General features: G+C 46.6%; 1 protein-coding gene across 1 annotated transcript in view; it reads right to left on the bottom strand.

Annotated features, from left to right (window-relative positions):
* Nucleotides 1–27,149, bottom strand: part of LOC138480595 (polycystin-1-like) — a 137,787-nt gene that overhangs the window by 34,882 nt on the left and 75,756 nt on the right. Inside the window, exon 3 of the mRNA XM_069612305.1 lies at nt 4,391–4,467. Coding sequence (XP_069468406.1) covers nt 4,391–4,467 — 77 coding nt within the window. The remainder of the gene's footprint in view (nt 1–4,390; nt 4,468–27,149) is intronic.

The raw sequence follows: 27,149 nt of genomic DNA, 5'->3' as shown, positions 1-27,149 counted from the left end.
AAGTTTTGAAGATGAATGTAAACTATTAACCAGTAGATTCAAAACAAGAGGCTATGGAAAGAGAATAATAGCACAAGCGCAAGAGAAAGCATCAAGAATGAACAGGGAGAGTACCCTTAAGATAACTAAACCCGAAACAGTGAAAAGGAAAGAAATCAGTTTCATCACCAACTACTGTGCTGATAATAAAGTGTTGAGAAAAACTTTGAGGAAGAACTGGCACTTATTACAACTAGACCCAAATGTGAAGAAATATATAGGAGACTATCCAACAGTAATCTATAGACGAGCCAAAACTATTAAGAACATTTTGAGCCCTTCTTTCCTTCCGGATGTGAACAAAGAAATCCCTACGACATGGCTTCCGCCAATGCCAACTGGCTTTCGGAAATGTGGCACATGCACAATGTGCAAACATGCTTTGAACAATATAGTGACTTTTAAAGACAAACATGGTATAACCCAAAGAATTGTTGACCATATCAACTGCAAGACAAAGTTTGTGGTATATGCAATAATTTGCTACTGTGAGAAAATGTATATAGGCAGCACCTTAAGAGAACTCAGGACCAGGATAAGGGAACATCTTTCAACCATCCGAATTCAAGACATCAATTTACCCTTAGCCCAGCACTGGCAAAAAAAAATCAATGCATAGACAAGAAACATTTGAGATTTATTGGTCTTAAAAAAGTGACCTTGGGACCGAGAGGAGGAAATAATGAAGTGAAACTCAGGCAGGAAGAAGCTAAATTAATTTGCAAATTTTGTGCTGTGGAAAGGGCCTAAATTTGGACCACAAGATGGCCTCATTTCTGTAATGTCATATGAATAAGAAATTTGTCATTGTTGAATAACATGAGGCAATATGATTCACCTAAAGTGAGATACATATATTTTTTGCAATTTTAAGATGTTCCATTCAGAGTGTTTTCAAGTAATCATCATGACATAATTATAGCAACGTGCTTTTCTTTTTACAAAAATTTAGCCCTAACAACAAACTCGTACTAAAAAACAGTTCGAAATAAAATTTAATTCATGTTCAGTAAAAACGTTGGGAAAATAACGTAACCATCATGCAGAGGAACACTTCTTTGCCCAAAATATGGCAGCGGGAATAAAAATAGAAAAAGGACTACGGGACGTGAAAATAGTGATAACGATTCTCACAAAACCGACCCTTATATTTTCAAACTGTGGAGGTATTTAGGATAAAAAGTCACTCAAGTTACAATAGAGATAAACACTGATTTTTAGAGTAATTGCAATAAAAAGAACGTAATGCTCCAAGTTACGATTAGTTATTTCCAATAATGTTACCTGACTCCATATATGCCCAATAAGACAATGGTACCATAATATTTAAAAGAAATGCTCTAAAATACCAAGGACGAAAGTTTTCTGAAAAGCAAACACGATCACTAAAGTAAAAAGAGTAGTAGGACCAAGCAATCGTGTAAACCATAATAATAGACACACGGCGAAAAGCACACTAGGACTTTTTGGCACGGGGCGTGTTACACAAGGTAAGCGTACAAGTGGGGCTCCCTAGGGGTCTTTGCAGCATGATGGGTTTCCATGTGGGTCCTCGTGATGACACGAGACCCAAATACGATGCCGACACATTTTTAAATGTAGAGAAAGTAATGCGGTGTGAAACCACACATTTTTAAAGAAGATCAAGTTCAATTTAAACGCGGGTTGTTCGCTTGGCACATGTTTATACAAATTGGAATCCACAATGAGACAAGATTGAATGGATAGCTATTAGTCATAATTAAAAAAAAAAACAGTGGATTAGTCCTAAAAACACTAGAACAAAATGTAAGCTAATCAAAGAGTCGCATAAACTCGAGCAACCATTACACATTTTTCTGTTTTTTTCTCAATTTTAGGGATTTACCCCATGACTTGTGATAAACTAAAAACTTAAAAATTAATTTTGAATCAACATTAGGTAAGGAACGTTACTAAACATTGTACTATACTTATAAACCCATTAGGAATACTTGAATGAAGTAGAACGGGTTAGCAATTATTAATCACATGGTTGGTTTTTCTCTTCTTTCTTTTTTCATTTATTTCAATTTTTATTCATTTATGTCTCTTTAATTTCTGTTCAATTATTGCATTTTCTTTCAACTATCCCTAACACTCCTACCCTTTGCTCCTCCCAAAATGGCCATCTGAATGAATACTTTTATGGAATGAATATGTTAATTTCATATGGTACGTTGATATAACTGAAATTTGTTGGGTGTTTGAATTATTTGCAAATGTGACATGACTAGCCCTGATTTGAGAAGGACGTTGAGAACGTCGAAACACATGTTATCATAAAGGGCACCATAAGGTACACTCAATGTGTAAAAATAAAAGTCGAATTTACATAGAATACGGAGAAGGATCCATTGTCTGCTTTTTCTCGCAATATAAGGGTGCATGACTACCATTTTGAAGTAACAAAAAGGTTTTTGGTTTGTATCAGCCCCAGAACAGCTGCTCCTTCGGAATGTATGTGATCACTGCGCCACCCATAATGTCGACTATTAAATTGCTGACTTCCATTATGGCGCGGCACAGTGATCACATAGATCACTGTGCCCTGCATCCCCATACCTGCCTCCCCCATCCACTTACCTTCACGGCTGCACACAGTGATGTGTGCTGCCATCTCTCTTCCGACCAGGCAGCATCAGTTCCTCCCACTTGCGTGGGTCGATACAGATGCCGCAAGGTCTTTTTTTGACTTCTTATCCCCCTGTTTACCGTTATGGTAAGTGGGGGACACCCCTGCAACCTCTGACTCCCGTTACTGCACCCAAGAGGAGCGGGGGACACCCCCTCATCCACTGCTCTGCTTGGGCTCAGTAATGGAAGTCGAGATTTTGTGCGTGCCGAAAATCGCAGTAACTGTGGGAGCGCAGTACTGGGAGGTGACATTTTTGTACGTTTCCCTCCTTCCCGTACCCAGCCTCGCTCATAGTGTGCCTTTGCGTGCCACCTTTTATCCTCACAGACTGTTAACAAGTGGCATGTGTGCATTGTTAGTACAGCAGGCCTGACCCTGCCTGGCCTCATTAAAAGGGACAGAGCCTATGCAAGTCACTTGAGGTAATCTTTCTAACCTCATTCCTCATCTTCCTTGTCTCAGTACTGTTGTCAATATAAAGTGGGAAGGAATTATGGGAGTTGTAATCTCCCATTAAATAAGCAGGAATAGGGGTTAGATGGGGTGGGGACAAAAAGGGGAACCCATGTCTCACCATTCGGTGCTTCTGCCACACTCCGAGGAGCCCCTGCCCAGGTGTTCCTCCCTCACTTGTCCACCCCGAGGGTCGGGATCCAAAAGCAATGGCCTTTCCCTGGCCACCGGAGTACAATATCCCCGGGGACTAGGTTGTGAAACACCCTCTGGCGTTTCACATTACACAACAAAAAAGATTAATTTGATTATCTGAAACAATGGGCAGCAGAAGCAGTCTTTCCCTGCCTCTCTACTATTGGACATTAGTCCTTCTTGAGTAAGAAATACATTTTGTGTGTACTATACATATGTGTAATGAATTAAATCTCTGATTTGATCCATTATTCAGCTAATCTATTTTAGGAAGCATACAGTACAGCAGCAGCTTTCCCTTGCATCCTTCTTCACCCCCTCAGATTTTCTGAGGTCTCCGTTTTTTGTTCACCCATCTCTTCTCCGATGTCCTCTTAACACCAACCCATGGTATCCTCAGAGCCCTCATCCATTGCATCAGCCCAAGCAAAAGGCATTATCTTTCCTGTATCTCATAACCTTCTACCCAACCACCCAAAACCACACAAAGACTCCTAGACTAAGCAGTCTTTGGTCGGCTCATTTCAGGAAGGTATAATGTAAGTCTGAGGAAATCATAATTGTATGAGCAATGGTATGGGCAGAGGCCAGATTAGATTGCCTTCTTCCTTTTCTAGACTCTTTTCAGCCCTGCCTACTAATTCTGCATGCACTGTGCCCCCTCACTCTCCCAAACACATCCCCAAAACCATCCTTCTCATGTCACATCCTCTATCCCATACTAAGTTTTGTAAACACCAGTGAGAAGCTCTAATTTAATAGGCTACCTGGAAGGTATCCCCTTTCCTTCCCTAATCTTCACCTGTAACCACACTCATCCTTCATGCCCACCAATTCCATCCCAGAAAGGGGCTGCAAAACTAGAATGGACAAATGGGTTAGTATACTGCAATGACCAGGGAAATTGGTCAGTTACAACTAATGTCCTCATTTGCAATCAAAATTAATATTAGACTGCTTTAAACATGCAGATATGTGACACCAGTAAACTGAAGACCCTTTAAAAGGTTAAGAACATCTAAGGTTAGAGTTAAATGTTGTTCTTACCTGCTACTTCCAGAAATATACGTCTGCATTCCATCCCCAAAACTTATTACAGCATCAGTAATTGACGTTGGAAGCTTCTGAAAATAAAAATAAATTCAAACAGTCTTAACATGAAATGTATCTCAAAACAGAAGAACATAAGGTCAAGTTTAAACATTGACAAACTGCTCAGGGATCTGTGGTTATGTGTGTTTATTCTGCATAGAGGATTCAATAAAAAATAAAAACAGGCAAACAAGCATGTATGGTACTTCCTGGTGACATGGAAGAGTTAAGTTATTTTCCACTTTCTAGGATAACTTCCATAGCATTTCCTCACAACCCAGGAATGTTAAAGTCCATTTATTCTGCAGGAATCACAGTTTCACACCAAAAAGATGCTTTGTATAGGATTCTCCATGTACATTTCAATTTCTGTACAAGCAACACTCGGGGAATTTTCCCAGAAGAAAAGGTCCAGAACATTTGTAATTTCTGTGAAATCCTAAGAACATGGAACAAAGGAGTACCTGCCCAGACTTCTACCTGTCACTGGCTTGTTTCCCATCCGGAGTCTCCAGACACCTGCCTCTAACAAAGGTATTAATACCCTACCATTTTAAAATGGCATCAACTTCCCTATCCCTAGAATGTTTAAAAAACTTCCAGTGTCGAGCTGAAAACCTGAAAGCAATTTTGTTATCAAATTATTATGTTATTGAATGTTGTACTATGCACTGCTGCCATTTTCAATGTCTCCAGGAATTGACATGGATCTGAAATGGTTAGGGGAATAGAGGGAAAAGACAAGGTGTTGTGCTTAACTGTTGATGCGTATAGAACCCAGAGCAACTACCCCTGTGGGTATACTTTCTAGGTGGATACTGCTTGCTTTGTTTCCAGATGGGAGACATCAAGTATCTGGGAGTTTTGGCCAGTGAACAGGTTTGCAAGTTGATTCAAGAGGTGTAGACAGTACTGTTTTGGTGTGCGTTGAGGGTTTTGTTTGGTCATTTATGTTGATAAAATTGCCAAGCATATGGCGAGTGAAGCTGGAAGAAAAGTGAGGTTGTTAGTGGGTTGTTATTGGGTTGTCTAATTTGAGTATTTGCAAGCAAAAGTAAATTTTGACATGCTTGGCTCCTTTCTCATTTGTCTTGGTGATGGAGAACTTTAAGACAGGGTGCAGGTTCTTACCCTTGTTCTGGTTTCAGGTCATGTTTCAATTAATAATAGCCGATTAGTTTAGTTTTAATGGGCTGTGCTTGATTGGTGTGCTAAGCCAAAGGTGTTTTGGCTCAGTTCCATTTTAGTATTCCTGCAGGTTTGTTGCATGTGTGAGATTTTCTTGCTGGGTGGGTGTCAGGTTTTCCCATGGCGGCTTTACTAAATTCATTGCGCCTGTATGACATGCCAGTTTAAGATTAGAGTTAATGTTCTTTTGCATGTGTGTTCCTTGGTGAGTGTTTGTTCCTTTTGGTCATTCAAGAACAACCTCATGGGGTGGTTTTCAGGTGGCCTAATGTGTATGATTTATGGCTGGGTGCCATCATTTGTTTTGTTTCACTCTCTTGGTTGTGTGCTTTTCTTTACCCTTGTCTATGGGGTATACGAGTTCAAAACTTTGACTTTTGTGTTTTGCTCTAAATTTGTTAGGGTCCTCTGATGGTGGTGTCAGGAGGCTGCATCTGTATGGTATGCCAGCCCATAATGCGATATGTGTTTCTGTTGGGCTGCTCCTTATCAAGTATTTGGTCCTTGGGTCATTCTGGACCAAGCCCTGGTTCTTATAAATGCCAATATATAAGCTTATACTGATGCTTATACCATGCCAAACAGCACTTGTCACAGTGCAATGGTTTTCTAACATTTCCCAGTGTTATAAAAAAAATAAGACAAACTTTGACCTATTTCTAATAACGTGCAACTTTGCACTTGCACCGATGCAAAGTTTGTCATCTGGCCCCTGATGTATATTATATATTATAAATAAAGCCTTTGAAATGTATTCTGTGCTGGTTGGCTCCTTACGTCTTATCTGTGACAACAGCAGTAAATCTTCAGCTGGCTAAGTTTCTTCCTGCCCCCGGGATGTAAACATAGACAAGATGGTCCAAACTGTTTTGAATTTTGTAGGTAAATATTCTATCCTGCTTTGCCATTTGCTTCTCGTGTTCTTTTTTAATTTTGTGACTTTTAGGTGTATTCTTTGTGCTGCTTTTTAATGTTTTAAAACAAAAGACTCCTGGGAACTCAACACTGTTAACAGGCAGATGAATAAGTCATCCATAGATTCTCCCCCTCCCCAACCCAATATTGCACAGGTGAGAAACGTTACTCACTAAGGCAACCATACAGCCCTTATCCCAAGCAGGTACAGCAGGAGATGGACACAATCTAAAGCTAAAGAGGGCACGAGTAAACCAAAGCAACGTTATGACAATACATGTGCATGCACAAGACACAAAGCAAATATGCATTCAACATTAAGAACGCAAACACTAGATAACACATGCATTTATACATGAAAAATATTAACATAGCATCCATAAAACATGAAGAATACTAACATAGCAATGTATAAACTGAATGCAGCATGAAGGATACACTTCATATAGTTCACGAACATAGAATCGCAACATCAACGGGCAACCATATTTTCCAGAATGGAAGCCTCAACAAGCTTCTAAGTAAACCAAAGGTCTCACAAGAACTCAAAATGCTGAAATAACATAAGATTTTGAGGTTGGAGTATTTTACTCCAAATTTTTCAACTTTGAGAGTAAATGTGATTTCAAGAGTGTAAAAATGAATTTTCTCCTTTGCAAGAGAGTACAATTTAAGTGACATCCAACCGACACGTGCAAAAACTGGATGAAAATCATTACTAGGTCTGGCCATTTGATCTCTCCTGTATATATTTAAATGTTGAAAACACAAAAACCTAGCCAATTACATAGTAGAGCAAACATGAATTGTATTGTGCGTTTTGAGGTTCGATAGCAGAATTGTCTTTTGATGTTTTATGAAAGTCCTAATTTCCTGGAGCTGTTACTACCTAATAGTATGCCAATGTTCTAATACAAAAGTGCAGAAAGGCAAGAGCTCCATGCTAAATTCTTTACCTAATCTCATGGTCAAATGGTTATTTATATAACGCTTTTGGCAAAGCACTGTACATAGAACATATTTATCACAATTATCACCAAACAAAGTCGGTACTCTTTTATCGACCTTGAAAAGCTTAGGTGGCCGAGTCGAACCTGCAGCCTACAGAACATTCAGAGATTGCAGCAACGGTCTCTCATCTGGCTGAGCTATCTTATTTGCTAATATCCTTCAGAGGTCGGTAAACTGAGTATCGACTGAGGTATAATAATCACAGTACCTAGATGTTTGACGAACCATGTATGAAGCACTACATAAAGTTAAATACCTATCTGGTTTATCATATGGACATGTTTTGCTGAGTTTCTATTTCAATTACAAATGTAACTCATTTGTTTGTTTTTGAACGGTGCTTGCACTTCCTGGAAGGTCAGGTTTTGGATGTTTTAATTGTAGCCTTGGAGATTTGGGAGGCTAGAACACCTGTGATTGGTGAAATGACAACCACTCATCCTTGGACAAAGATTCTGCTGCCACTGACCATTTATAGTAATGTACCCAATTGACTGCAAGGTTGAACAGATGTAAACTAGACCGTGCATAGGCATCATTTTACACACTGTTTTTATAATTAGAGTGCAAATTAAATTATAAGTGTTAAAATTATCTGCCTCCGTATGATTATGCACACAGCACAGGAACTCTGAAAATAAAATTGTGCAATACTGGTTTGCTTTCACTGGAAAAAAAAAACATTTGTCACAAAAGATTAATTCTCAATTGCAACTTAGTTTTCCATCTTATTAATGATACAATCCCAAAATGCTAGGAAAATAAATATGCACAGTGCTTCTGTTTGCTCCAGGAGCAGCAACACAGCAGAAGCTGAATGGAAATAAACCATTCCTTTTATCACAGTGTGGAGTTTCATATTTTGAAAGGCTTCAGTGAAATACATTCTGTTTCAGAAGTGTTGATCTATGGCTTGCAATTATATCCATGTAGATAGAAATCAAAAGAAGTGTTCTAGTTTTTGTCAAGTAACCTGACCTTTGCACTGCCCTCTGCTCAAACTTGAGTGTAAACGTACACAGGAAAATAATAAAGCTGTCATATTTAAAAGATTTTAATGCGTATAAAGGCCTAGTACGCATATTATCTGGTGGCCTGGTCAGAACGTTGCAGTGAAAGCACGAGATACCAAATTCCAGAATGCAAGAAGGATACTCCCAAATTAATTAAGTCTTATAAGAGAGCAAGCAGCCTTTGTAAGTCAGGTGCATGACAATTATAAGCCCAAAGACTCAAAGGGGATTATTCAAGAAAGTCCCCAGTTGTAAAAGAAACCATAACACTAGCACTAATATTAGCAAAAATCCTAATAAATGCAGGTTGAATTAATTTCAAAAGCGGTCACATGACACGTGACCCATAATTGAACCACACTGCATTTTCATTAGCAACAAATACAGCTACCTGTCTTATTCCTTACACATCCTCAGACACGAGACGCCACAAAGGACAAATACAAAGAGATCACTCTTGCTCATGGCCTAGAAATGAGGGATGACATCCTCTTTAATTGAAAGGAAAGCAGTCTGGGGCCCTCTCTCCCTCTACTCTGGTCTAGCTTCTGTGTCGACGACCTGTTGGTTGTCCAAGGATGGGTAGTATGAAGCCAATCAATGAAAAGTCCTATGCCACCCATTAAGTATTCTGCCTCAGGAGGAGCCACCAGACAAGAGTTACCCAATTAGAAGTTTAACACCTATAGAGTGTATGCAGTCACCAGTATTAACTAACCGCTGTACCCCGTAGTTTTTTGGAACTAAGATTATAGTACAATGTCAGTTATGACCAATATTGAATATAAAACATGTTTTTGATAGGTATGCAGAGAGTGATGGCATTTTAATGCGTGTATGCAGTCCCTGCTTTATTTTGATGGTAATAAAGCTGGGTTGTGCCTTGCACTTTGTCTATTTCCATTACTGAGTCCAATTTGATCTGGCTCCAGAACCTCTGTGTAATATCCCAGGCGTCTTAACACTATTGAATGGAGCGTTGAAGATCCAGTCTTACACCAGACTCATTAAATAGTCAAAAACACAAATTCAGACTGGATCAAGGATGGGGTGTGCAGAAATGGTGCCCCAAATGAGAAATTCAAAATATAATTCAATTGTATCCTTCATCAAAATATGAACATTACAATAAAAATGGGACAAAGTTTCAAAATAAATAGTTCACCATAAGATCTGCAATCCATACACCTTGTGTCACAATCTCAGTTTTTGACAAAAATATGCCTACCAAAATAAACCAAAAAGTGTGTCAATCACTGTCCACAAACATATTAAATAATGAAAAAAATAAGAAAGCATAGTTCCTTAAAAATTCAGAGATATAATCAATTCTATAAATAGAACCTAACGAGTAACAGCATATCCTCTTAAATCCATGCATGCCCGACATAACATTTTACGTTTCTATTCTTGATGTCTGCAATACTGAAAATTTCTTGTAGAATAAAACGACAATAATGAACATTCATCTAGGGTCCAAATCACATTGTTGTAAAGTGATAGGGCCAACAGAACCCGATATATTCTCCACTTGAAGTCTGAACACATGGGGATTACCCAATCTGCAAAGATCCTTGTGATTTTTTTTCAGTTTTGACTTGTACATTAATTTTCAGTGTTTCTATTTTTCCTCCCGTCTTTTTTCCAATTTAGATTTTTTTTTTATTGCTTCAGGTGTAACTTTTCCAACAAACAAGAAAGGGCAAAACAACACAGTCAGCCCTGGTATCAACTCATGTACCACCTGCCACCTAATACACCTGTAATTTGGGATTTCGGTAAATTCTACTCATTCTAATCCCCCATTCCAGATATATCCCCCACCTAAAGATTAGGAGTGACCTCACCCTTGTGAGTGACTTCATACGACTATAGAGCTTCAGAATGTCCATCAGCCTCCTCTGCAATCTTTTCTTGTTCCGAATTATTCCGCAGATAGCCTCTGAGCGGGGCCCATACGTCCTTAGGTCTACAGCGAGATGGCAACATGTCAACATATTGCGTTTCATAGGTTTCACAGTATGCTAGAAGCTGCAGCCTTTACTGAGGTGTGGGTGCTGGCACTTTGTACCATGCCTTCGCTATGAGAGATCTCACTGTAATGGACACCATACTAAGAAACAGCCTTATACAGATATCTCCCACCAGAAATATTCCCAACAACCATATCATAGGTGATGCTGGTACATCAAGCTTAGTCATCTCATGTGTAAAGGTGATAACTTGAGACCAGAAGCACTGTACTTTCGAACATATCCATGCCAGAATAAAAGAATCAGCCCCTTTTGCATGACACCGGACACACCCGGGGGAGACCCGGTTGTAGTATTTCACCAACCTACTCCGGGAACGATACATTTGATGGAAGCATTTATAATGTGTCAATCAGAACTTAATATTCACGGTTATGGTTTTAGTTTGGGCACCGGCCTATATCCACTGTTTATCTGTAAGGATCGCACCCAGTAGTCTCCCCACGCACTGTGGCAGCATTGTGACCCCATACCTTTTGTGACGAGCACTTTATCAATTGTAGACACCATTCTATTATATCTGGGGGGGATTAGTTATGTGTTCTGCTATAGGGGAAAAGGTAGGCGCTTCCGGGATGGCCATTATACGTTGTTTCAATACGCCCCTAAACTTCATATTTAAGAATGTCTTGAGTTCATTCACCTCTCCCTTCTACCTCAACTGTTGAATTGTTAACAGGTGTCCATCGGTATATAGTTCTCCCATCGTGTGAATCCCTAGAGCCTCAAAGTGCAGTTGCAATACGTTTTCCTGGGTTAAGGGAATCCCCTCCACATCATATCAAGAATACTGAGGAATATAACCTATCTAGGACAACCAATTCATCCATCCTGTCCCAGGCATTGCATGTAATCTGTATAGTTTGTATCTCATGCTTTTTGAGAGTGCATTTCCACCAGAGGATCGCTTTCAGGTTAGCTGGGTGAGTGACTGCTTTTTCTATCCACAGATGAGTATTCATGTTGCTCAGCAAACCACAACGCAGCATATTGTGCTTGTGCTACCAAGTAATCGGCATATAAATCCAGATAATCCACCCCCCACGTTCATAATGTCTAGTAAGGATCGAGTATGCCACCTGAGGCTGCTGCGAGTGGTCATTAATGCGAAGCGGTCAACTGTTTAAAGATCTTTCAAAATATGCCATTTTATTGTTAAAGAAAATATATCAACAATGGCTCCCTGTCCCTACTCTGCTGAGGAATACCCTGCCTATTCTGAAACCTAAGAGAACACAATAACACAGAATAACTGCCCCTCACACTAAACACCACCATAAAGAAAAAGTACGGAAATTCAATGTGACGAAAACAATATTCACATTTCCTAAATGACCTTCTAATGTCCTGGGAGATTTCCCTTCTGCAATAGCCAAAGTCGCTTCGGAAAATGTTCACTCAAAGAAAGAAAATGTCTTAACTTAGTTCTTGAAGTTTTAGGGGGTAATTCATGGAATAATTGTGCGCCGAAATGTGTGGCCTGCGCTTGTTTTTCCCAGGATATGCGCCAAATCCATGCTTAACTTACACGTCACTGACTTTCCAAACGCGTGCACGACAGGAACGGGGAAGCGCACAACTTCTCGCGCACACACCTAAAAAGGGGGCAGAACACGGGGAATGAGGAACAATGCGTGAAAATGTAGGCGTAACGTGGGAAGTACCGCTGGGAAACTCAAGCAACGCCTACACGCTAGTGAACAACACGTATTCATAGAATCATATAGGGAAAACCAGCGCACGCCAAAACACACAAATATGTCCGCCACACGAAAGCAGGCAAAGTGCCCCCGCGCAGCATAAAAGTGTGCGCAAACAACAAACAAGCATACACAGCTATGATGAATGTCCCATTCCTCGCAGCAGTGATCGTGGGACACCGCAGGAGGAGAATAGCCAGGCCCTGCATTCTTTTGCCTAGCACCAGCCTTTTTGGGATGCCTGATGACCAGGTCTATGGCAGGTATAGGTTTCCACCTCGTACCATCATAGAGCTGGTCACTGAGTGGGAGGATGAACTCACATTACCCACCCTATGCTCCCAAGCATTGAGCCCCTTGGAGAAGGTTCTCAATGTACTGCATTTTTTGGCCACTGGGTCATTTCAGCGGACGACTGTCATAGTGGGGGGCGTCTCTCAGCCAACGCAGTCACGTTGCCTACACCAGGTAATCATCACTGCACGCCCCTCAGTCCTCAGGCACATATACATGTCCAGAACACCCGCAGAAAGGCAGGCCGTGGTCCTGGACTTCTACAGGGTGGCACACTTCCCCAAAGTGCTCAGTGCCATAGATTGCACTCATGTAGCCCTATGTCCACCTAGGGCCACTGAAAACATCTACCTCAAGCACTGGGATTCCATCAATGTGCAGGTTGTATGCAATGCCAAGGGAATTATCACCTCTGTCTATGCAAACTATCCAGGTTCCACCCATGACAGTTTCATATACAGGCCCTGGAAGCTGGGAAGCATAGCGACACATGGCTCATAGGCGAGTACAAATGCCTGTGCACATGCATGCATGTCACACACAGACAAATACACAAGCCCAACTAATGACAACCATTATCACCTCACCAGGGGACAGTGCCTACCCTCTGAGCACCTACATGACGACGCCAATATGGAACCCCACCACACCACCCCAGGTAAGATACAACGCAGCCCATATTGCAACCAAGGCCGTAGTGGAGCGCACATTCGGAGTGCTCAAGTCACGCCTTCTGCTCCCTTGACCGCTCTGGCGGACAGCTACTATATGCACCCCCAGTAGTGTGCAGGATCATTGTGGCAGCATGTGTCCTGCACAACGTTGCCCCCACATCCCCAACCACACGCACTGCCCCTGCGATTGGGAGGGGAAATGGCAGGTGTCGAGGCAGCCCGTACCCAGCGTGTGGCCACATTTTTCACCTAAACACCAACCCCTGCAGAGTGTGCACAGGCCTGGCACATACCAGGTGACAATCTATGATGAGAAAGGGACAGTTAACTGTCACAACCTTATCACCCTGAGTATGTGTCCACGGAAGTGCCACATCATGTGCATCCCTAGCTACTTAAACCCAACCAATCCCATGTGACCAAAAGGAACACATGCAAGGGGCATATCCCACCCACCCCCCTGCAAAACAGGGCATGAAACTACTGGTATGCCTCCCAACCCCCATGACCCCCATCTGCCACACCATACCATGGTATGCAACGGCAAAACATCAAACCATATGCACAACACATGACACAATAGTCATGAAGTGCCACGTGAGAAATGTAAATAGGCACCAGACAATCACACCTGACATGGAATCTGAATAAATGACTGACCAAAACCTCATACCCTGAAAACTGTGGCACAAATGCATGCCACCAGTGGTGCAAGCAACAAAAGACAGAATACCTGTTGCCATGCACATTGGACAATAGCAAATTGGCATTACAAACACTGTGTGCTGCGTGTGTGTGTCCCCTGCAACACACCGCTCACCGGACAGCACAGTGAGTGTGCATTGCATTGGGGAAACCCCTTGAGTGTCATGAAAAATAAGTACAATCAACAAAATAGTAGCCTGTGATGCATGTACACTATCAATGAATTGGAAGTGAACATGGATTGTAGAGACACAGCATGCCTGAAAAGGCAATCTGGGTGCACGTGTGTGCATGGTGTCGCCTTGGTGGTGTGGGGAGGCGTTGCCTAAGTGTTTGTGTAAGTAGGGACATGCATCGAATACATGCATGTGAAATGAAGTGAGCCTCAGTGTCCTGTACACAGCACATGTGAACATTGCACTCAAGGACCCCCCCTGTGTGTTAAACCACACCAATCCCCTGACACCTCAAAATCAAACCCAACATAGGAACAGCCATTGACCAGCAGAACATATCATGTACAGAGTACCCCACATCGACAATGGCAGACAGTGAGCAATCACTGATTCATTGAAAATCATTATAGGGCCTACACACAAAGTGCATCAAAGCGCCTCAGGCAGCGAGGGAACAAGGGAGAATAACAGTACCTTCCTACAAGTCCTTCAAACAGTCCAGAATGTGAAAATGAACAATCAAATCAAAGTACATAGTACAAGTGCTTGTAACAATAAGGGAGAGTCTAGGGAGGGAATGTGGGAAAACAAAACTAGCATCAATATTGCTATGCCTGACGGCAATAGATGCAGTGCAGGAGTCACATAAGGAGGGGGGCTGAGGGAAGAGGAGGGAAGAGGTGAGGAGAGTAACAAAACAAGTGACAAACTATGGACGGTTGATGAATAATCAAGATAGTGCTGGGGAGGGGGAGAAGAAACACAGAAGGGAAAGGGGAACAGACGACCTGTAATCAGTGGTGGACGGACTGATGATAAAAGTAAGTGCCAAAATAAAACTCAAAAAGGTGAAGCTGGAGGGTGGATGGACGGAGGCAGAGGTGGAAGTGTCTGCAAAGAACAAGCGGCTACGTATCACCATGCCTGACGGCAATTGGGTTAGTGCCGGAAAAAGACAGATGGAGGACAAGGAGGAGGGGAAAGGGTGGTGGAGAGGGAAGAGAGAAGGGACGAGGGGGCCAAGGTGTAAAGGCAGGAAGGGGGAGAGGGGGAAAGAAAGCACACACAGAGGGCAGAGGGAAAGAAGACTGTGCAGAAGGGGAGGGGGTGTGATGGTGAAGGGGGGAGACGGAGGGAGACGGAGGGAGACTGGCGGGGAGCAGGTGGAGACTGGTGGGGCAAGGGAGAAAGGGGGAGACTGGCAGGGGCCAGGTGCAGACAGGCGGGGGGACAATCAAGTGACCCAGAAGGGTGGTGGACAGGGGTGGACAGCGGTAGACAGGGCCTCCATTGTGGGCCTTCGGTAGTGGTGGCAGGCTCCAGCCTCCTGGTTGGCCGGATTGTCACAAGGGCCAAGTGCGACCAATGAGAGGGGGGAGCAGGTCCAGGCCACAAACATAACAGTCAAGTCAAAAGCAATGCGACCATATTTCAAACGGCACAACAAAACACCAGGCAGGGTTGCAAGATGGTCAAAGCAGGGGAAACAAGGATTCGGGGGTTGTTGAAACGCGTCCTGACAAGGACAACTCAGCGTGCAGGATTCATGTGGCATATCAAAATCCCTGTAGGCCAAGTGTCCCAATGCAACACTGTCAGCACTTGGACCCCTCCCAACATCAGTGTGTTACACAGCCAAAGGGTGCATGGTACCGCCTACAGCAGGAAGTGCATGAACATACAGTCAATTCATAAAAAAATCATAAAACATGATGGAAGTGCACAGTCAACAGAATACTCACCAACATAAAGTGCAGACATGCATTGGAGAAGCCATCTGGAATACCCACTAGGGGTGTACACACAAGTCGGACTGCAGGCTGGCCACAGATATGACGGAAGCCCAAAGCCCCTGTGTGAGATGCTGTCACACCGAGCCATCCTTGCGAGCCCATGGAAAGGGTAAGCAGGAGTAGCATATGTGTCAGGACCCCAAGCAAAACATATACACGAGACAAGCCTGAATGGGCCCTGCTGGAACACACAGTGGATGCCTTCAAATGGCACAAAGCACCACACTGTCACATGAATGCACAATAGACAAACAAAAGGTACTTGCAGGAATTAAAAATAAAAAAAAATCATTAAAAAATGGCCACATATGACCCCAGTGTGGGGGGGAGGGGCACCTCAACACCCACATGTGTTGATGTTGAGATTTAAAAAAAAACTCACTGGGCTCAGCGCCTGCATGACCCGACCTATGTGGGAGATAGGTTGTCATCGTCACCCTCTGGATGGAAAGGTTGCCTCACCACGCCTAACCGCACCTTGCCCCTCAGCGGCAGCAAGCATGCGGGTCTGGTAAGCTAGGTCCTGCATGGCAATGACACGTATGTCTGCACGCATTACCTCGCATGTCACATGTGCTTCTGGAAGGACTCACGTGTAAGACTGAGTTCTGCTTGCATGGCCTCACATGACATACAGAGTACCTCCGGCTTGCATGGAGTTCAGCCGAGATGGATCTTTCAAGCCGCTCCATCCGGTCTTCTGCCCGCCTACTGTCGTCCATTATGAGAGCACCCAGATTAGATCGGAGGGTATTGGTGTTCGACCCTCATGGCCTCACGTTGTGCCTCTGCCTGAGCAGAAATTGCTTGACGCAGAGCCAACATTTCAGCCCGGCGCGCCCTGTCAGAGGCCGCCATTTCCAGCCTGAGTGAGCGGCACGTGGACCGCGTAGCCTGCTGCCGGAGCTGCACTTGCCTTTCAGGGGGGAGGATGGAACGGGCCTTGAGCCATCATCTCAACTGGTCCCCCCTGTTGCTGTGCTATGGCAATAACGGCATGCTCCCACTCCGTTGACCCCGGTAGCGCATGGCCACTGCGTTGCCGGACACACCTGCCGGGCCCAAGGAGCCGTGGTCCTTGCTGGGTTGGTGCCACCCGCGGCTGCACGACTGCATCCCTCCGTCGATCTTATGCCCCAGGAACATGGCCAACTGGTGTGGAGTGTGACCCTGCACCAATAACCACCACAGGCTGACATTCCAACCCCGCCTGGCCCCTTACTGCAGGTGTCGCGGAACAGAAGATCATCCAACACAGGATCACTTACCGGCGACGACACGTCATGATGCAGATCCGGCTCAACATAGTGGTCACAGGATACATCAGAGCCTGACTCAGAGTCCGCTCTGGAACGGTGGCCTTGAGCACCAGTGGGTTCTCGTGGGCTGCCAACCCACGACCACCACTGGTGCCTGGTTGGTCATGTGAACTGACCACCGTGTCTGGGATGACATCTTCATCCTCTGCCTCCAGTGCATCATCACCTGCAACATAAACATAAGAAACAAGAACACGCATGTCAGTAGCACATACCACACTCATACAGATCACAACATTGACAGCCAACAATTGAAGAAGACATGTCACACGCAACTCAAAGCCCAACATACATCCAGTGGCATTGGAATGCAAGTGTATCCCGAAAGCAGAAAAGGATGCGTGCAAAATGTGAAGCCAACCCATGCTTTGCATGTTGCCCATCACCTGCATCACACACAACCTCTAGCAGGCACATATTCAAGGCATAAATGAGAGATGGCAACAAAGAGATGGCACGTAGCATAAGCATGTGGGAACACACAAATAGCCACATCTGGCAATCACACCAAACATACCATGACACATGTAACATGCATGTTCACGAGCAGCACTCAACAACCATTGACTATGCAGAGTACATGTGTCACAGGAAGCACCTACGCTACTGCATTTCGATACAGCGAAAGGAGGGACATGGGTAAATACATGGCAGGTCACTATCACACAGCAGCATTGTGTTGGCATGTTGAAGGGCTGAACTTGGCACAGGAGTGGGTGTATGCGGTGCAGTGCATGTGTACCCCCTCAACTTCCAACATCAACACGTACGTAGTGATGTCAGTCTCCAAACGTGACGGCAGTGTAAGGGCAGTTGCAGCAATCATGTGCAAATGGCATGCACTATGTAGCATGGATACCGAGAAACACCCACCCTCTGGGCAATAGCAGGGAGGCACTGCATGGCAATGAAAGGTTTACCACAGAACTGTGCATTGGCAGACAGTGTTGTCATGAGTCTATTGCATGTTGTCAGTCAAATGTCACTACAGCCGATGAGAAGTGGACATGATGCAGGACAGATGAGGAAGCATCAGTAGTACACACATGCATGCAGTAGACAACACCAGTTGAAAAGAGGCAGGGGGCCTGTAGCAGGGTAGCCATGTGCACGACACATGTGGACACCCTAAAGTCGTGTGTGATGACACACAGACCCACAGTGAACATGAAATGGCTGTCCAAATAACATGACACTTGGATCATCCTGGAGACATGTTACAATGAGCAGGCAGTCAAGGACACCTAGGGGCATACATAGAATGCACATGGAGCATCAATGTGCACACATGTGCACGGGGAGCCACTGCCATCAGCACAGTCAGAGTGAGACACACTGCAACAAGGACAAAGGATGTATATGACCGCTCATCAAGATTGCCCTCGTACACAAGTGGCTCAGAGCGCAACCAAGCAAAGGGAGGGGAACAATGGAGAAAAGGAAATGAAAACAACAATCATACTGGGCACAGTAACATTGAGAACATGCAAGTGCATGGAGAAGGGATAAAGGGTTGAAGTCCCTGGAAGGGGGAGAAGTGGAACATGCCAAACAGGGGAGATCAAAGAATGAAAACGAAGTACAATGATAGAATAGGCATTCAAAATGTGGTAGTGCAGCCAGCAAGTGGCAAGTGCAAGATCATTTGGATAGGGCAAAACTGATGAGTGCAGAAGAAGAGTGGGGGACTGTATGGGTACACGTACAGGACCCATTGCAAGGGGAGGCCTGGAGGCAGTGTAGCAGGGAGTCAGGGTGAGCAGGTACCTCGGCCCGAAGGACAGAGGGTGTCCAGGTGCACAGTGCCAAGAGAGGAAACTGTTCAGCTGGGGAGAAGAGGGGCTAATGCAGGAGCAAATAGGAAGGTCTTGAGGTGCTTCCAGAAGCAGAGATGTTTCTCCTCAAGTTTCAACGTGGCAGGTAGGCTGTTCCAAAGGGAGGTCCCAGCCGTAGAGACAGATCTGCCCCCATCTTGTTTCTTCAATAAACGACTGACCCAGAGGGAGTCTGAGGTAGAGGAGCAAAGGACTCGAGAGGGGAAGTATTGGCAGAAGGATAGTTGAAGGTATTTTGGAATAGTTGAAGGTATTTTGGACCCGGGCCCCAGAAATTCTTGTGCACAATGCAGAGGGTCTAACATTTAATCCTTGCATCCACTGGTAGCCAATGAAGGGATTTCAGAGCTGGAGAGATAGGATCCCAGGATTTGAGGCCAAGGACAAATCTCACAGTCCTGTACTGGATTAGTGTTAGATGGCGGAGTGTGGAGGCAAGTAGAATTTTGAAAGAGCCTGTCACAGTAGTCCAACCTTGAGACAACCAGAGCTTGAGAGACAGTGAGCTTGTAGGTGAACGAGAGGAAAGGCACAGTACCCCTGAGGAGGTTAAGCAAGAACTTAATATATCTCAAGAGACGTCAGAAATGTGTGCGGAGAAGGAATGTGTGGAGTCAAAGCTGACCCTGAGGTTGTTGGCCTTGCAGGTGGGGGTAGGAGGAGGTCCAAGGGAGGCCGGCCAGAGAGTGAGGGGAAAGGATGGTGAAGGTGTACCGATGAGGATGCCAGTCTTGCTGGCATTTAGACAGAGATCATTGGCAGTACACCAATTTCAAATGGCAATGAGGCTATCAGAAATGAGGGAGGGAGAAGAGGTGGCCGAGGGCAGCCTGAAAATGAGTCGAGTGTCATCAGCATAGCACAAGAAGTTGTAGCAGAAAATGAAAATGCAGGAGGTGAGAGCTGCCAGGTGCTGTTTGGAAAACCAGGCTGAGAGTTAAGACCCCTGGTGAACACCACAGGTAGAGAGGGACATTCATGAAAGGAAGGACCCAAGTTGTAGCTGGTAGTGTCACACACGCCAAACACACATGTCATTAAGTAACACGCATCATTATGCACCGGACGATGCATCATAATCCATCCTCTCTCCCACTCCACGGATTTGTTCTTCCTGGATGAACTCTGCAACAATCTCCTCGTGCTGAGTGAGTTCATCCTCCTCTGGTGCTGGCCCACCACCAGTCACCTGAGACATGAAATAATTGGAGGCATGCTTTTGTTTTGCACAGCGTCGGAGGTCATTCCAACACTTGTAGCAGTCCTGAGCCGTGCGCACCTGGAATCCCATGGCTGTCAGACCATCCGCAATATGCTGCCAGTGGACCCAACGCTGGGGAGGCGTTGTATGGCACTGTGGGCCCACAAGCATATTGCGTCTGTGTGCCGACATGTAGTCCACAGGAGGTCCAGTTCCTGCTTGTCGAAAGGCTTCTTCTTCGACGTGCCGGAGGCCATAGCTGTGTCTGGGGTCTCAGCCTCTTGCGCAGGAGCACACTTCCTCCTTTTGGATGGTGGTACGGACCCTGACTGGCCAATGTGGCCCTGATCAGTGGGGGCAGTGGCGCTGGTGGACTGGACCAAAGGAGTGGGTGTTTGAATGAGGACGGAAGGTTTGGCTTGGGTCTGACGCATCTGCTTTCCTCTGCTGTCACTCACTCAAACTTCATCTGCTGTCACGGGCCCACTGGTGGTGGTAGCTGCAGGTGCAGCTGTGGGGACCACCACCCAGCTGCTTGGGGCAGCAAATGTCATAACGGCCCCAGATACGTGTGCCCCGGTCATAGCTACACTGGACACACGTGGCACGCACCGCCTGACAAGATGGAAATCGCCCTGGGAGTCCTCCTCATGCAACGCAATATGTGCTGCCTGACCCCGAGCGGTGGTCCCCACAGCTGCACCTGCAGCTACCACCACCGGTGGGCCCGTGACAGCAGATGAAAGTTGCTGTTGGGTCATATGGGCGCCAGGTTGTGATGCAACAGCTGCATCTCCAGGAGCCACATGGGGTGGTGGCATGTCTGCACCAGCACATGGCTGGGCATCCTGCCCTAGTGGGGCACCCCTGCCTCTTCCCCCTCTGTAGCCACCCTGGACTCCCTTTCCCCCCTGGTCTCCATGCCCATGTGCCCAACCACGCCCAGCCCTGGGAGGAGGCCCAGTTTTGCCAGCCTTAGCCTTCTCACGCGCCCACGTGCGCGACCACGCCCAGCCCTGGGAGGACGCCCAGTTTTGCCACCCTAAGCCTTTGGTGGCCTCCCAACCATGGCACAGATGGTAAATAGCCGATGGGAGGTGCACTCAACAATTGTCCTGGGCAATTGGGTTGAAGGGGGCAGGGTACTGGTTGGAATAGGTACCCCTGTACTCCTGCAAGGCTGGCTGTGACCCCTGGGGAAAAATGACGGGTCACGCAACGTTCAGGCCCCCCCCAAAAAACCCAAAAAAACAACATTTGACAAAAAAACAAAAAAAAAGTAAAATTTCAAAAGAAAAACGTGCACGTGACCCCGGTAGCCCACGTGCATGGATTTAACCTCCAGCAGTACGGTGTGGCACCCAGGGACACAAAACACATACGCGTGGAACACGCGGGGTACTATGACCTTGAAAACAGTACGCAGTGCACAGGGGGAACCACAGTGGGAAAAAATAGTGCGCGCAACTCACCGCCTGCCTTGCGTGGAAAAGAAAAACACGCGCTTGTGCGCATAGGCAACACCCCACCAAAAGAAGAGGTACGAACTTCAAACGCTGTGAAGTGATCGTGTGTGAATCCAGAAGAGTAAACAGACGCGCCGGTCTCCACGAACAGCACGTACAGTGGACTGCTTCCCCGCTGGACCTTTAACCCGTGCTGAAGGCAACGCCGGCACGTGTAATGTCACTGGCGCGCTTACGCGCTAAGGCCCTTTCCTCGAATTACAGGCATTCTCACGCGGATGTGCTGTTTTTGCACGTGCGGATTCACTATGCACCCGTACCGAGGGAAACGACCGCGCACATCACGTCACTTACGCGCTATGGCCCTTTCGACGAATTACACGCTGACGTTGTGTTTTTTCACGTGCCAATTCACTCTGCATCAAGCTGGCCACGCAACACACGGAAGACCACGCTCCTGCCCAGAAGGCCATTTTCCTGCCCCCCAGACCCCCGAACCGCCTCCCACGAGCCATCTGCTGCTGCCTGCCTGCCTGCTGGCAGGCCACGTTTCCTGCAATTTGGTGCCTGCATGTCAGCCATCTGCAGGGGCCCAGTTGCTGCGACCACCGCTGCTGGAACAGAAGACTCCCGACGGCAGTTCCATCGCTCCACAGCCCAGCACCAGGACCCAGTTGCCCACCCACACCTGCCTCGGGGGTTGCCATGTCGGGCCAAAATCCATCTGGGACCAGTGGCGACCCCCCGGCAGAGAGGCAGAGGGCTGCCAGCTTCACTGCAGGAGAAGTTGGCATCCTGGTGGAGCAAGTCCTGGTGCATTATAATGCCCTCTTGGACGACAACGCGCCAAGGATGGACGGAAGAGGATTTGGATGGACATTGTGGTTGCCATCAACACGGAGGGGGTGGCAACCCGTGACCTGCAACACGTCCAAAAGCGCTGGGAGGACTTCAGGTCCAGGACCCTCAGGAAGGCCCGGCGCCTCTTGGATGCAGCAGATGCAGTGGGGTGCCGGGTCGCCTTACCACCAACCAGATGAGGGTCCTGGAACACATTTGCCCAGCAGTTTACCTCCAGGTCCTCGAGAGGCAGACCCGTCTGGAGTCGAGTGGTAAGTGTCCATGCGTACTCATTGGACGCAATGCATGTTGAGGTGTGCCAGGAGTGTGCATCTCGGGCATATGTCTGAAATCGCCCATGTATGGATGTGTATGTGCAGGGACATGACCATGCTGCATGTGAGTCCAGTCATGTGTGATGCACATCAATGGTGTATGTGTTCCAAAGCATGATGCACAACTGCATGTGGAGATGCACACGTTAGCATTTATGTGTATGTACTATGCCATGGTTGGGGTGTGACACATGGATGCTGGTTCCACCTTCATGTACGTGCACGGTGTACATGTGCATGTGTTTGACATGTGTGCGACTGTCATATGCCATGGATGCATGTGACACAGACATGTCGGAATCCGATTGGCAGATGTGACATAGTTGACGATGATTGCACTGTTACAGGTGGTGGAGATGTACAGATGCAGGTCTGTCTGGTATTGTGTGTGCATGTGTTCGGCACTCCCCACGTTGCTTGCGACGTCATGCCAACCTTCGGATGTTCATGCTGTTGTGTGTGTATGGATGCTGCTGCCTGCTGCACGATTCATGTGAATTTGTGCATGTGTGTGGGTTCAAATGATATGAGTGTTGGTGAAGTACAGGGGCAGGGACAGGAGGCAGCACAGGCCGCAGCGGAGGTGCCTGTGTGTAATCCTGTCCCGATCCCGTGATTGCATCATCCGGCACCAGCAGGGATGCCTCCGTCCAGACCCATTTTCAGGGAGGGGATGTGTATACAACAACTGGCCTTCCTCTCCCTGCAGACGTGGCAATCCGTGACTGGATTGAGCCTGTCCTAGCTGGTGTGGCGTTGTGCCAACATGGTATTCGGGATGACGTGCAGGGTTCTCGTGAGGACATTGTACATCATTTTGAATATCTGTTTGGCCGAGTCGACCTACTAGGGCAGGTCGTCGGGGCTGGATTCCCCCGTGTGCTGGATCTTCTTGCAACCCCCGCCTCAACTGAACCCCCTATGTGCCAGTCGTCCTCTGTGCCATCTTCACACCCAAGTATCACCTGGGCCCCTGTGAAGCTGCCCCCGAATCAGCGGCCAGGCTGGTAGAGGACACATCCCTGCCACAGTAGGGAGTCGGAGGTCCAGCAGGGGTGGCTACCCCACCAACTGGATCCCAGCAAATGGAAGACGTGCAGGCATCAACAAGCAGGGCACGTGCACAGCAGCAGCATGTTCAGGGTGGGAGCGATCATGGCTCGGGGCCATCAACATCCCAGGGGCAGGCATCGGCCGGCGGGCAGGAGGACCCATGATTGGGAGTGTCTTCTGTGTGGCAGCAGTTGGACCAGAAAATAGATGCGGAGCGGGGGCGGGCGGAGAGGGCATGGCTCACAATGGTCAGGGTGGAGAACTCCATGCACCGAGTGTTGAGGTGGGCCGAGTGCCTCGAGGCACCTTGCCGGGAGTTGGAGGAGGCCATGGCTGCATCCCTGCAAGACCTCGAGGCCAGGCAACAGGCCCGCCTCCGGGAAATCGAAATTGAGTTCGATGATGCCCTGGCCCGGGTCATCAATGGGTGAGCCGTCAGACTAGCCCACCGCCTTTGTATATAGTTATTTAGGTTTCATTTGGTTTTTATTATGATTTGGGGTGCACAGACTTTGCTCCACTTTTTGTATATAGTTGTATTTTAGATAGGGTTTTTGGTAGGTTTCATTTTGTTTTGGGATAATGGACCCTTCAGACTTTCGTTTTCAAGATTCCGGACATGTACATACTTTTTTTTATATTCACATGGAGTCATTTGTTTAATGCTTTTCATGTTAGGATTTATTTATATGGACTTTGGGGATGGACCACTTATTTTTTCATGTTTTGGATTTTTATTTTTCCTTGGATTTCACTTTATTTTTCATATTGCTATCATTATTTCCTCATTTGCATGTGTGATTTTCAGTTTGTCATTTGTTTTAATTTTGAATACATTTCTTTATTTTTCATTCTTGGTGTGGTCTACTATGATTTATTTTGTGCATGTCTCTATGAGCATTGGCTCAGTCATGTGTTGCCATTGTGTGGCTCTGGAGGACATTTGTTGATGGGCATGCTGGTTATTTTCAGACTCTCATGGCATGGGTAATTTACTATGGAGTGGGTGCAGTGGATCGTTAGGTATTTGCACTGGGGGCTGGGGGATGGGATTTGGGTTGGCATTAGGGCCATGGGTCTGTATAGTTATGACATGGTGTTTGGGGGAACATGAGTCGGGGCCTGCTGGCAGGTTGCCGTCAATGGGGGTAGGGTGGGGGGACATAAGTCGGGACCTGCTGGCAGGTTGCCGTCAATGGGGGTGGGGGGGACATGAGTCGGGGCCTGCTGGCAGGTTGCCGTCAATGGAGGTGGGGTGGGGGGACATAAGTCGGGGCCTGCTGGCAGGTTGCCGTCAATGGGGGGGGGGGCTGTGGTGTGGGCTGCCTGTGGGGCATGTGCAGGGGTGATGGGCATGGTGAGGGGAGTGGGGGGGTGGCCTGTGGTGTGGGCTGCCTGTGAGCCGTGGGGAGGGGGGGGAGGGCAAACCCGGGAGGGCACACACTGCAAAATCCAATGTAATTCTCACTTGGTACCCCCAGATTCATGCAGCAGTGTGGTGAGGAGCCACATGCACCCCCTGCAGCCAGACCATACCACAGAGGTCCACCCTACACCCCTCCCCGTGCCCTGCAGGCAGCCCATCACCCCTGCACATGCCCCACAAGCAGCCCACACCACAGCCCCCCCACCTCCCCTCACCATGCCATGCCATGCAGCCAGCCCATCACCCCAGCACATGCCCCGCAGCCAGCACACAACACACGAGGGACTTTTCCCATGCTATTTGCCTGGCGCGAGCGGGGTACATGTATTCCGAGGGGTGCGCAGGGAGTTTTACACGCAATAGGCCTGGCGCGAGCAGGGTATGTGTATTCCGAGGGGAGCGCAGGGAGTTTTACATACGATAGGCCAGTCACGAGCGGGGTAGGCATATTCCGAGGGGTGCGCGGGGAGTTTTGCACGCGATTGGGTTATCGCGTGAGAGCTAAGTGGCGTTTTTAGCGCTTTTTCGTTGTTGGGGGGCTGTATACTGGTCTACTGGCCTTTGCGCCATGTAGGGGATTTGTGCGGATTTTAATGGCGCACGGGGCGGGGTTGGGGGCGTGACTGGTGCTGCTGCAGGGTGGCTGCGCCACGGCTGGTTATGGATGTAAGTATCCATGAATACGCTGTGCGTCAAAATGGGTTTTGACGCACGTGGCTGGCACAAGCTGGTGCACGCTCCCTCTGTGCGCCAGCCGCGTGCACCACTTCTGTGCTTGGATCCATGAATTACCCTCTTAAAGTCAAAGTGAAATTTCAACAACAGTTCCACTGGCAACAAATCTCTTTTGGGTGAAATTATCCACTTTTCACTTCTAGCAAAATAGCCCCAAAGGTAATTCATGTCACACAGAAAGATTGCCACAGTTCAAAAGAAAATGCAAAATCCACACTGTCAATGATGCACAGTTCTTGGTTAACAGTTAAGATTCCATGAAGTATAGTTTCAACATTTGAAATGTATATTTGTCAGGATGACTTCTTAATACTGCTGCTTCAACAAACCACAATTAGACAATTAGGCACACCCGACCACTCTGATGTAATTTCCAAGCTTTAAAGGTGGATGTGCGATTGTATTCCCATAGAAGAAAAGGATAGAGCTGAAACCTGGATGGATGTAGTGTTCCCACAGTTAAGATCGTAACTCTAAAATTGTAAATGTTCAAAGTTCAAAAATGGTCTCACCAGTGTTCCCTCTCCGTAATTAGGGACACATGACCACTAATTGAACAATAATATATCTTATAATAGTGGAACAATTGATTTTTGTAGAATTAGCTTCTTACACGAGTAGGAAGCTTTTCACGCTATATGCATGTGTTACATTTCCATTGTTCATAGGATTTTCAAAACGGCGCTTCACTTCTACTCGCTGAAAGTCTTATGCGAGTGGCTAAAGAGCTGGTTACTTTTGCCTGTGAAGCACGCGCAATGGTTTAGAGCGCTGTGCTTCACTCACCGGCTTCTGAAACACTTGCTCTGCGGATCGCACTGCTTTCCAGGCTTCTACTACGAATTCTGCTGCTGCTGGCTCACTGTGGACCCACACCCTTTTCTTGAACAGGCGTCTCTGATCCAAACACACATTGTGGGAGTTTCCTTTACTCCCGAGACCCTCAGCTTGCCAACTGCTTCTTGCCTCAGTCTCTGACATGCCAGCAGCTCAGCATCAGGC

Source organism: Ambystoma mexicanum, chromosome 5p (assembly GCF_040938575.1).
Source record: "Ambystoma mexicanum isolate Mex_15411 chromosome 5p, UKY_AmexF1_1, whole genome shotgun sequence".
NCBI classification, from domain to species: Eukaryota; Metazoa; Chordata; class Amphibia; order Caudata; family Ambystomatidae; genus Ambystoma; species Ambystoma mexicanum.
This window is presented reverse-complemented; position numbering and strand designations above follow the sequence as displayed.